The sequence below is a fragment of the Egretta garzetta genome, unplaced genomic scaffold, assembly GCF_000687185.1.
Source record: "Egretta garzetta isolate BGI_Z169 unplaced genomic scaffold, ASM68718v1 scaffold319, whole genome shotgun sequence".
Taxonomy (NCBI): Eukaryota; Metazoa; Chordata; class Aves; order Pelecaniformes; family Ardeidae; genus Egretta; species Egretta garzetta.
Window position 1 is genome coordinate 458457 of NW_009260769.1, and position 12618 is coordinate 471074.

Here is a 12618-nt window from a genome sequence, read left to right on the forward strand (position 1 = left end):
CCCCTGGAAGGATTTGACAGGCCTGCCTTAACTCACTCTTTCAGCTGCTCCTGAAACTCGAGCCCCATCTGGTGTGTTGAGTCTACGCCTGCCTTAATGCCGAGAGGCACAGGTGAATAATTTGTCCAGACCAAAGGGACTGAGGGCAGAAGGAATTTGTGAAACTGAAAAATTGCCTCTAATGAAGAGGTTAGGTGTGGAAATTGTGGTTAAGAAGCGTTAATGAACCTTGCTTGTAACTCCCACTTGTTTGGAGAAAAAAACCTGTGTATGCATGGTTGTCTCCCATGTGGTGCTGGGGATGGCGGCAGCGTGCTGGAGGCCTGGCCATCTGTCTCCTTGCCACTTAAAATATGTTTCTGTGTGCTAGTAGCGTAGGAATCTCTAATTTGGGTTTCTTTCCCTTCTCCGAGGTGTATTTACTATTTTACTGTGGTAACTAGCTACATGTAGTAAATGTTGGGTTTTGGTTGTCTTGTGATGGGGTTATCGGTGCTCGCTCTCTGAAAGCAAACAACACAGTCCCTCTGTCTCAGTGGAGATGGGAACTGGAGAGGAAAGTGTGTGCCTGAACTTGCTTTTCTTATCTGTAATTGCTGGCTTGAAGTGTATTTAGAACAGTGATAACTCACTTTATGATCTTCAAACTATCGTAACGACGTCCTGAGCCCACAGACGCCGTGCGCTTTCCTTTGCACTGTGTCACGCTGCCCAAGTTCCTGGTTCCTGAATTTGGGTCTGCATTAACATTTAAATAAGCTGTTTCCTCCGCTATGTTTGTGAGAATTGTACTAACTTCTTTTAGCCACCCTGCCCACTTTAACATCTGCTGACCCCATGTTTTGCAGTCTTGCCTCTAAAATAAGGGGACTTGGGACAAGGCCCTGCCCCTTTCCTGCATGGTTACAGGCTCAGGAGGCCCATAGCTGTGGGGATTAAATATGGATTGAGGGCTCGGCTTCTTAAAGTGCTAAGGCACAAGCAGATGTCTTATGAGATTTTGGAAAAATCCCATTACGGTGCCAGCCTATATCTTTAAGTGTCTTAATATCATTAAATATCTGGGTCCCAGGTCGCCTTCTAGGTATCATTCCCTGTCCAGCAAGTGTGCTGCTGACACACAGCAAAGGGGAAATTATGCAGCCTGAGGTCCTTGTCTCCTTTTATCTCTCTCACATGGTAGAGGAAACCAAAAATTAGACTTCAAGTGGCTTCTCATGGCAGGGAGGACAGCAGAGCCAGCACTGGGACTCTGCTCATCCAAACTGCCCTGTGCTAGAACGGGAAAATGCGAAGCGTTTACCTTCTGCACTGGACCGCCTGCCCACATAGGGCAGTGTTTGAGTGATGTCGGTGGCTGGGACAAGCAGCTTGCTATGGCGGGGGCCTGCCCTGGCCTCTCCACGCCAGCAGGGATGGGGCTGGCTCTGGTGCACGGGCAGCCCCCGTTGTCAGCGGGATGACTTTGCCCGATGCTTGAGTTCACGTGGGGTTTGAGCCATCTGTGCTGCCACGTTGTGTTGTGCTAAGCACATGCCACTGCCCAAGTAAATCACTTATCTGCTCTGCAGGGAGCAGTAACTGTCTAACCTCTTTATCTTTTTTTTTTTTTGTGTCCAGCCTTCAGTGCCGCCGGTGCCAAACTACAAGCTCTCCATGTCGATCCCAGAATGGCTTCAGGCAATACAGACCTACATGAAGATGCTGCAGTATCCTTCTCCAGCACACGGTCTCTGGAGAGAAGGCTGGCTTGTGCCTGGCATGAATTAACAGGGGCTTTACTGAAGCACTAGCTGGTTGTGAGGGCTTGGGATCATTCAGGGGTGAAAGGACACCTCTAAGGATTTGTGATAGCACCTGCAGCACTGAGCTTGTCACAGCAATCCTCTGGGAGATGTAATTAACTTTAAATCATACTGAAGAATTTAACTGAAGTGACATTGGTGGGAGTAGAAATGCTTATTTTGAAGCTGGTTTATGAGAATATTATGATCAGATCGTGATGCCTGGAGAAATAATGTGGCATCCTGTAAAGCAACTAAGGGAGAGACAGTATTGTGGCAAACCCTTTCTCCCTCTGCCGTGACAGGCCCTGTGGGCTCCCTGAGGACTGCCTACATGCTCAGCTAGCAGGGGGTGCTTGTCATTGGGGTGGGGGGCACAAGCAGCTGTCCTGACTCCACTGCTTACCAGTAGCACAGGAACTGATCAAAGGAATCCCTCCTTTCAGGTGTCCCACCTTGCTTGGGGGGCTCATCAGAGATGTACGTCTCTATCCAGTCTCCCTATCGCTGCCCGGTGCCTAATACCTGACTGTTTCCATTGCTGACAGACAATGTTGGAGGAGATGGTTGCTCTTCTCTCTGTCGTCTTTTTTTCTGAACTCTCCCTTCTTGTGTGTGTGTATGTCTGTGTGTGGGGAAGCAGTGGGGATGAGGAATGATTGTAAATTCCTGGTAAGGATTAAGAAAGGATATGGGTGGCAGCTGGAAGAGCATCCAAAAATAGCAGGCGCGGTTAGCCTGCTGGGGAGTAGTGGCTGGGATCAAGGTGGCAGCAGGGGTTGGAGCCGCAGCAGCTGCTGTGGAGAGGGAGGCTGGCCCCAGCCTCCTCTGCCGGGGGGACGGCACATTTCTCTTCTACATGTCAGCCCCTTGGGCAGGACGAGAAGCTTGCTGCTCGGTGGCGCTGTGCTGGAGAGGAGACTATATCACACAGAGCTCCAAAAACGATATCTTCTTTTCTCTCAGCAGTCTTGAAATCCTGTACTATGCTACATAGCAGGGGCAGGCCTTAGGCACAGGGTTTGGATCTGTGTTCAGAGAAGCTTCAGTGTGGGCTGGGGAACAGGGTCTGGGCTTCCTTTGTAGGCTAAAAGAGGCTGTATGCGTTATTCAGAGCACTCTGAAAGGGGCTCATGAATTAGGTTTTGAAGGCAGGAGGGTAGCAAAGCCTCATTTCCAGAGAACTCTGAAGTCAGTTCAGAACATCCTGGTGTGAGCTGGCGTTTTTATTTAGACCATGGTTATACAGCCAGCAGCTGTGCTATTTATGCTTTGCAAGGTACCCTTTGGCTCCGTGGGGTCACCTGTTTCTGTCCTTGTATCACCACCACAGTTGTGCTGCTGTGAATGTTCTCATGACTGTGTTGGGAACTAGGCTGGGGAACAGATTCAACTGGGAAAATAACCTAGCAAAAGTAAGTGGATGGTGTGGGTTTTTATTTTTGTTGTTGTGGTGGTTTTTTGTTGGTTTTACTGGACAGATCGGTTTCTTGATCTGATTTACTGCTTGGAACAGCTATGCTCAAGGAGCAGGGAAGAAGCTGCTTTTAGAGATGCTGCTGCATGGTAGCTTGCACAAGCAAGTGGTGCTGAGTTTTGGTTGGTGGGTAACCGTCCGTCAGCACCCTCTGTGGTGAATTTTTCTCCTATGCTCATAGCGTTAACTAATGTTCTTGAGTTGCACTTAGCTGGCTCTTTCAGTTTCTAGTGTGTTGTATTTTAGAGAATGATTTGTATTTGCTAGATGTAAATGGGTGCACTTGCCGTGCTTTTGGTTTACAGGTCATATGTGAGCTGTGTGGCTGGCTGAGTTAAAAACAAAGGAAGTAAGTTCTTTCAAACTCTGAATGATGTTGGTTGGTTTGGCTAGACTATAAAATCTTTCTCTTGCCCAAATGGGAGCTTTTTTTCCAAACTTGTAACGTAATAGTGAGTGGGACTTAGAGGAACAGTGAATTTGTAACCCTCAAATGCCAAATTTAAGTGCTGCTTTAGATAAACAACCTTTTTGCTTGAATTTCCACCTAATGCTGGTTAATATGTCATATAAAAAGACAAGTGAAAAAATTGGTTTATTTCACATGCCAGGGTTTCATCTCTGTTGAGAGTCAATGGCTTTTACTGCTTGTTTTATGTTTCAACAGGAAATCAGAACTGAAATTCACCTTTTGAGCATTGTTACTTTATTGTTTGACTGTTCAAGTTACTTTCCTTTAGCAGACAAAATTCAGATACAATCACACGGGAACACAGTTCTTCGAGATTAGAAAAACCAGACCTCTGAGTGGGTAAGTGTCTCTGGCAGGTCTAGTGCCCTTGTCCCACATCATGCCAGCTGATCACCTGGGGCATCTAAGCACTGTAGCACCATGGCATGGGGAGGCTGTCTCCTTCATGCCACAGTTCCTCTGGCAGGGCCAAAGCTGTGTATACTGCTGCCTTTGCAAGGAGGGTCCCAGCTTACTGCCAGGTGGCAAATGGACCCATCGAGAGCGAACGAGTGGAAGGGCTGGTCTTGCTCAGCAGCCGCGTGGGAGCTGCATAGCTTCAGGCCAAAGCTGAACGCACCGGGCTGGGAAAACTCTCAGTTCTCACTTGTTTGTGTTGGGTTGGAAGGGCTGGGCTGATTTTATGGAAACTATGGTAAGTCTTGATATTCTGGTTGCACTTTGCTGATGGCAGGAAGAGATCAACTGTGCAAAACGCTGCAGGAATTTTGACGTCGTCACAGGTAGATACTTTCTCCTGGAGGATCACAACAGACAGTTTTAAGTCATGGCCTTGCTTCTCCCATTGCCGCCCATCTTGCCGTTCCTTCCACATGGTGGACTTGTGTGCTGGTTGGTGATGAGTTGTACAATACAAGTATGAACATGTGTGCAGGGAGCCTGGCAACAGCGAGCTGGGATCCCTTGCATGTTAGAACTGCGTCATACTTAGGACAGCTCTTTAATAGGACACAGAAAATTAGCTGGTTAGGGCAGGAAGTGATGTTGACAATGCTATGCTTTTATTTTAGGGTGAAATTTAGATAAGCAGAAGATAATTACTTCTGTAGACTGGCCTGTCTCTCTCTAGCTCTCCCCATCTGTCTGTCATTAACCTAATGGTCTGTCACTGTAAATTCCAGTTCTCATCCCAGCTCTGCACTTCAGGTTTTCATCTTGCTGACAGCAGTCTTTCCCACTTCCTTTCTCTGGGTAATGTTCACCGGCACCGGTGGAACTAGTTTAGAAGAAATCTTGTGCCTTGAATGATAGATGGGTTTACAGAAGCTTAAACCGATTTTCAGGCTGGTCAGTCATTTTTAAATTTGTCCCATTACTTTTTTCCAGGGAAGTGGAGGATGAAAATGATTTGTGCTCAGCACTCGCCACTTGAAAGGTTGGCGTCCTCCTGGGCTGCATGAAAGCCTGGCTTATGAGGATGGTACTCTTTCCTGGAAGGGAACCAATACAGTGCTTGCAGCTAGTGATGCATCCATGGCTTTGGATTCTCTCCTAAGTGGTGCCTTTTCCTCTGTTTACCTGCCTTAGTGTTTTCTTGGGCACTTGTGTCTGACTTCTTGTCTTGTTGCTATTAGGACTTTTGTGAGTGACTTGGTATGTGGTGGCAACAGTTAAGGAGAGTGCCTCTGGAAATGGTTCAACCCCTCAGGGCAGCTCTTGCCAGCTTACTTGCACCTGGTGTACGCTGGACTTCCACGGTGTTAAGTCCTAAGACCTGTGCTGCTTTGCTCCTTGGCCTGATGGACGGGAGTGCTAGGAGTAGTGGAGCTTAGGAGCATGCTTAGCTGCCCAGATCCTGTTGTGGGGCAGCAGGGCTTGAGTGCTTGCCCTGTCTTGGTTTCTCCAGCTTTGAGAAGGGGAATAACGCGTTGATCGCCCTGTAATGTTGAGCTGTCCCTAAAGGCTTTCCTTTCCCTCGTCTGGGGTGTGTGGCTGTTCATACCAGTTGAGGATATCTTCTCTTGCATTTGTCCTTGGTGATTTGTTTTCCTGCTACCAGGCTGGTTTTCATCACAGCTGAAAATTTGCCCACACCTGCAAGTTTTTCCCTGGAAGGTGTGTTCTACTTTGCAAGAAGTCTCTTTCCAGTGTGGCGACAACAGGTGTCTTGTGATGAGGCGACAAGCACTGCTCTGAGCAAGTTTTCTGTGGTGTGAAAGGCCTTGCTGCAAGACAAAGTTTGTATTTGCAAGTTTATCGGGCAAGATGCCGAGCAACTCCAACTGCCACTGGCTTTTGGAAGCTGAGGCTGTTCCCAGAGCTCTGATTTATTGATATTAAACATATTGCTTATTTCATAATATGAGGGCTTAAAGCTAATGAAAGCATTATGAGATCTTTGGCAGCCTCTCTTCAAAAGAGCAGTGGCTGGACACAAAGAAGCTGAGTACTGGATGGAAATTGAATATTCATAAATTCATGTGGAAGTGTCCTAAAGCAGCTGGGGCATATTAATGAGTTCTTCTATTATGGAGGGAGGACTAGATATTATAGAGATTTACTGTCAGCATTGGTGTGATGCATGAGAAAATAAAAATGCATGGCTGGGCTTAGGAAGAGCAGCATAAATTATCTATAGGAACTCATAATATTAAGGGACACAGGCTTGCTATAATTCAGTATTTACAGTCTCTCTTAAGAATAAGTCACTGTTAGCTATCAACTTGCTTCTAGACTGCCAGACACCCTGTGGATTTGTCTAGACTACAGATAACGCTTTTGAAAATGTTAGATTTCTTTTGGTGTAGCTCTGTGAGTCAGGGTGGTAGAGATGTGATCCTGCAGACTGTGTGGTGATCCTCTTGTACTGGCAAACTGTGTCTAAAAATGCATCTCACCTGGCCTAAGTTTGCTGTATTCACACAAAATCCAGATTTACAGGTGTGGCTACATCCACTGTAGGAGTGCTTTGCTGATAGAGTGTACAAGGTATCCTGACCTGGGATGGTGTCCTTTACATAGGCTTTGTGATACACCCTTTTGTACTAGGTAGGTAAAGGGTACCCCATGGAGTTCAGCTCTACTGATCCATGGTACACATGTGTGTACTCATGTGATACAAGTGTTTTGGACACCAATAGAGCTGGTTTTCCTTTTCCCATGCAGGACTATGCTAGCAAAACCTACATTACAGCTTTTGTTGGTACAACTGTTCTGATAAAGAATGGCACTGTTAATTGAAATAGTCATTCTTTAAAACTCCCAAGCCTTGATCATTTAAGAGCTTTAGGGGGAAAAAAAAGTGTTTCTGGATATTTAGTAATATCTGTAACTGTGCATTCAATGCCAGCAAACTTCTATTATGGGCTTTACAAGGAGCAGTAAGCCCTCTGCAGTCTTATGTTCTAGGATGCAGACATGAGCCACAATGAGGAACAAATTATCTTTGTCCTCCGCAGAGTATCTGGGGAGGTCGTAGATAGGTGTAGTATTGTGCTATTCCCTCTGGTTAAATGCCAGCTGATCAGTGGGACCTACGACTGAAGCAAAAAGTGATGTTTCGGTAGGTTCTGGGGACTTTGGGAAATACAGCTCAGAAGCTGCTCTGTGAAGATGGAGAGGCGTTCAGTGACTGCAGATATAATGGGTAATCAATCGCAATAAAAGAGCGCGATGGAAGCAGTCACGTGGGAATGATGCAACCAAATAACAGCGGGGGGTGGTGATGGTAGAAATAACAGTTTCAGCACACCATGTTATTAAGGAACCCTGATGGGGCTGTAAAGAAAAATGGGCTCATACCATTTCCAGACAATAGACTGCAGAAGGCATTTGAACATCTGCTTCTCTCTTGCACAAAGAGAGAATGTTACAGATACGGTGCTGTGTTCAGCATGTGGTAGAAGTGCTTCTGCCATTGAAGCAAACTGGTTTTGAGAAGATTCACGAGAGCAGTATCTGCTCCGCTGCTTTATCTCCTTTTACCCCTGATTGGTGCCTTTCACTTCTCTCTTCGCTTCACTGGGGAAAATAAAACAGTTGGGAGCCTTAGAAAAACTTGGGAGAGGGAGATTTTACAGACCTTGTGCAAGTACCGAGGCCTAGGGAAGGAGAACTTAGTGGAAAATGTGCTGGAGGATCTCACTAATTCGAAGTTTAGTGAAGTCTGTAGGAGTCTTTCTGGTGAAGGTAATGGGCAACCTCTCCTTCTAAGCATGGTCATCTCTGAAGTGACTCTAGTGTGATGGGTGCAGCTGGTTGAGATCCTCCGGCATGCTAAAAGGTTTGAAGCTTTCTCTAACTTGTATATGAGATTGGATACCCTAGTGAAAAATCTGGGAGCGAAAGGAACTCGTGGTTCCCCTGAGATGACTGCAGTCACTGCCATTTTAAGCAGAAAGCATCCAAAAGTTGCAAAACTCTCTCTTCTATGGGCTTTCTCTTAGTGCAGAAAGCAAAGGAGATAATTCAGGTGGGCTTCTGAAAACATTGAAAGAAATTTGCGTCAATTTATAAGGAAATATCACCATCTGTCAAGGACTAGATCTCAAGGGAGGAGTGTGCAGCCTGTTTGTTAGAGGCAGAAATGTTCACTGTGGTCTGGAATAGAGATCTACCTGGCAGACTTTAGACAGTGGTGTAAATGCCATGAAGAGGGAAGCTGATGCTTGTTTTTGACTGTAGCAGTCTCCCCCAAGTTACTGGAAGAGATGGGCTGCCCCTGTGCTCACTGGGGTCAGTGGAGAGGGTGGCTTTGAGCTAGTTCCCAGTTAACTGTGATACAAAGTAGAAAAGTACTGCGTTAGAGTACCATGTATGTGGAGTCCGTTCAGATAACTAGAAAGATTTAAAGAAAATCCTGGAAACAAACCCTGCTCAGGTAGGGAATTGAAATGCTTGATGCTGTTTTTTAATTCTTTCCTCCCTTCCTTAAATATTCATTCACAAGTTTAATGGTGCAGCCTTTCTGGTCATGATTAACATCTGAGACAGCATGGTAAGAAGCTGGATGTTCTCTTAGAGAACTGCCAAACAACTGCCAAACCATTAATACTTCTGTAAGAGCGTGTGGGGAGGATGGGTGCACTTGTTGGAAACTGCAGCAGGCCTTTAAAAAAATATAAGGGAAAATATAAGTCTAGGAACTACTTGAGTTTATCTGCAGTTTCAGAAGAAATAAGGGCAAATAAGCAAGTGTCTGGAACATAACAAGGTGGTAAGTGATAGGCAACATGAATTTTGTTTGGCATGGTTTGGTTCTGATAATTTCCTTCTATGAGAGTGTAAGAGCTTTTGTCAATCAGGGAGAACTTGTGGTTGTGATAATTCTTTGCTTAAGTACAGCTTTTGGCAGCCTCCAGATAAGGCAGGGACCTCGAGTCTAAATGAAACTATTTTGATATACGGACCCTACCTGGTAAAAAGCAGCACGTAGAAAGTGGTACTTAACCAATAGCTTTCTCTTGCCTAGCAGCATTTGTCAGTTGAGGTGTGCAATCTCTGTCCCAGGTCAATGTTTTTCATTAATGGTATGGGTAAGGCTAATTGTTTGCTAATAGATGTGCTTTGTGGTCTAGGCTGGACAGGGTGACAAGGCTTTGCAAAGTGGAATTGGGATTCAGAGTGATCTCAAAGGGTAAGAGAGAGCTGGGCTGGAACGAACAGGAGGTGTATGAGTAAAGGCAAATACAGAGAAGGGATTTGGGAATAGCCAGCTGTGGGAATACACAATGGAGAACAAAATGCCACTTTTTCACAAATGGAGTTGATCTTAAAAAACAAACCCAAAAAACAGCAACAACAAAAAAACCTACCAAACAAACCACTCAGTTGACAGTAAAAATATACTGAAAGTCGCATTCAGAAGGAAATTGGTGTGTACTGGTGTGGCAGGCTTAGCTGAAAGGCCATGAGGTATGCGTCAGTTGAAGAGAATCCAAAAGGAGAGCAACTAACATTGCCCAAGGTCTAGAAAACATGACCTAAGGGAAGATTTGGAGTGAGAGAAAGGGGGGGATTAAAAAGAAGAAAAAACATGTCTGTCTGCTTTCTCATGTTTACAGAGGAGAGGGCAGATTACAGCCTGTCCTGTAGACAAATGTTGGTTGCAAGAGGAGAGCTAATAAATGGTCTCCGTGCCCATTGTGGATAGCAGAAATAGCTTCTGATTTAAATTGCAAAAAAGGAAAGATTTAGTTTAAACATTAGGGGACCTTCTTTAGATGCAAGGTTAGGTATAAGATAGATTAACTGTTGGGTTCCTGAGCCTTTGAGAACCCAGTTAAAAGGTTGGAAAATTATCTGCGTGGAGTGATTTAAATTTGGCTTATGCTACCTTGGGCAGAGCAGTGGCTTGGGGATTCTCCAAAGGCTTTGCTTCCAATGCAAACATGGGGTTTTAAGGCCATGTTTCATCTCTAGCTTGTTAAAAGTGGAAGAAAGACTTTCTCAGTGGTTATTGAACTGGGTCATCCGCATAAACCCTGTGGTCTGTGTTGCAAATGCAGAGGAAAAAGCAAACTGTTTGCAGAGTATTCCCCAGGACTCTGGGATGGGAGTGTGCAATGGCGTGACCTGCCCGGTGGGTGCAGATGGACGCCTGTTCGCTGATCATTGGTGATGCTTCTTGACCGATGCTCCCCTTGCACAGATCCTCGTTGCTGGTGCCGTCTGGAGGCCGTGGCTGTCTCTGAGCTGCCAGGTCCCGGGTGGCCACTGAGCACCTGCTGCAGCTCCTGGACCCGGGTGCTCTGAGCAGGAGGTGGGACAGGAGAGCTTCCCAGCGTCCTTCCTGAACCCAGCTATCTGCTGATATGTAAAGGGAAGGGAGGGCTGCTGCTAGCCTCAGAAGGGACAGCCAAGGTACCCATGCACGCGCAGGCAGCATGTTTTTAAGCAAGCAAAATGCCTCTCTTGTTCGATTTAAATCTGCCTTAGTAACTATATAGTGTCCTGGAGAGCTGTGCTTTAGAACAAGCACATATGTGGCTTGCAAACAGAGCGCATGTTAAATACAACTTAGTATTTAAATAGTGTGGGTGTTGCTGCTACAGATAAGTCGGTAGTAATTTGACTGCTTATTTAGGCCAATTACTTTGAAGACTCCCTCCCTAGCTGTGGAGTCATTAATGTTATCTCTGTGCTGACAATAGCTCGAAATCATGACAGCAGTGAGCTTATAAAAGCAGGTGTTAAGAGACCTGATGCTGTCTCTGGTGACGAGGCAGCTCCAGCACGGTTACTGTGTTTGCCTGCCAGCAGCAGGGTCAGCGTAGGCGTGGACCTGAGGAGGAAATGCTTGACTTGTCCCTCGGACCACATGAACCAGGCATATACCACACTAAATGGCTTGAAGCGCAATAGCTTTACAGTTTGAGCTTTTTCCTGCCTCTCGTACACATTCATAATCAGCTGTGACTTTTTTTTTTCTTTTCCTCTCCTGTGGAGTTAGAAGATAGGAAATTCAGTGGATCGTCTTGTTTGTGGGTACCTCCTGTGTGTTGTCTGCATGTAATGCTTCTCTGGATGGATATGTGGCTTTGTAGCTGCTACTGCTGTGACCAGCACTGAGGAACCACTGTGGGGGATGAAGGGGCCCCATTGTGTGCCCTAGTCGGAGCTGCGCTCCGCTTCCAGCAGTGGGTTTTCTGTGGCTGATTGTGAGCATGTAGGAGGCAGGCTAACTCTAATTTGTCTTCTGTACTGAAAGCAGAGTGTAAAAGGCGGTTGTTTACAAATGAAAAGATAATTTCTGACTTGGACAAATGGGACACAGAATGGCTGTGGCAGGCTGTAGTAGGAATGGAAGCTGTATTGCCATTTGCAGTCAATACAAGGTTTAAAATGCATGAGATGGGTGAATTAGAAAGTGGGAAAAATAAACTGTAGTGGTTTCAGATGCATATTTTTGTCATCTTCTCTAATACAAATATTTCTGTCATTTAATGCCGTGGTTCCTTAGAGACGGGATCTGTTTACAAAGCTCTTCTCAGGGAAAGGTTCTGGATAGAGAAGACTTTGAAATAGAAGTCATCCTTTGGTATGGTTTTTAGCTGGCTTTTTTTTTTTTTTTGGTGCATGTCATTGAATATGATTCTTCTGGCCCTTTTTTATCTTCTTCCAGTATTTTTCTTTTAACTCTCCAGGATTTCAGGATCTGCTTGTGGAAGGGAATAGGCTACCTAATTGGTTGATGGTGTGATGTAGTCTGGCATGATAGCTTTCTCAGGTGAGCTGAAATTAGGTTGCTTGTTTCTCATCACAGTGTTGTCCCTGCCAGGTAACTCTACTCCAAAGATAAGAGTCCAGAAGGTAACTAAACTTTGTGAACTTGCAAGATCCTGGGCATGCACGGTTTTCTGCACTCCTGCAAGAAATCCTATGTTTTTTAGCACTTTCCCAGTCCACAGGAGGTAGGGACCAGCAGCAAGGTGATAGCTCAGCTTGCAGTGGTGTGAAGTGTCTGTGTTGGTAGAGCTTTCTGCTGAGCAGACTTTGGTAAAAAGATATTAAATTCTTGTCTGGACCTATAGGCATAGGCTCATGGAGGCATTTGTAGCTTTAATGGGGGCTGTCATGTAACAATCTTCTTTCCCCTGTTTTTTTCCAGAGGAGAGCCAGGGTTATTTTGAAAATAAGCTGAACTTGGTCCTGCTGTGGGAGCTTGCATGATTGCCAGCTTTTGCAGCTCTGCAGGGCTTTGTGTTACAGTTTGAAGTGATGCTTATGGAGTTGCTGCAGAGGCAGAGACGACTGCATTCCCCCAACCCATCTTCAGAGGCTGGAAGGCACTGGGATGCCAAACACCTGGTTTTTTGGTTTTGTTTTGTTTCTTTTTTTTTTTTTTTTTTTTTTTTTGTTCTTTCTAAACGAAACACGGCTCCGGT

General features: G+C 45.6%; 1 protein-coding gene across 1 annotated transcript in view; it reads left to right on the plus strand.

Moving 5' to 3' along the window:
• Window positions 1–12618, plus strand: part of VASH2 (vasohibin 2) — a 33425-nt gene that overhangs the window by 2236 nt on the left and 18571 nt on the right. Inside the window, exons 2-3 of the mRNA XM_035901598.1 lie at window positions 1621–1709; window positions 4016–4072. Of these exons, the coding sequence (XP_035757491.1) occupies window positions 1657–1709; window positions 4016–4072 (110 nt within the window). The 5' untranslated portion in view covers window positions 1621–1656. The remainder of the gene's footprint in view (window positions 1–1620; window positions 1710–4015; window positions 4073–12618) is intronic.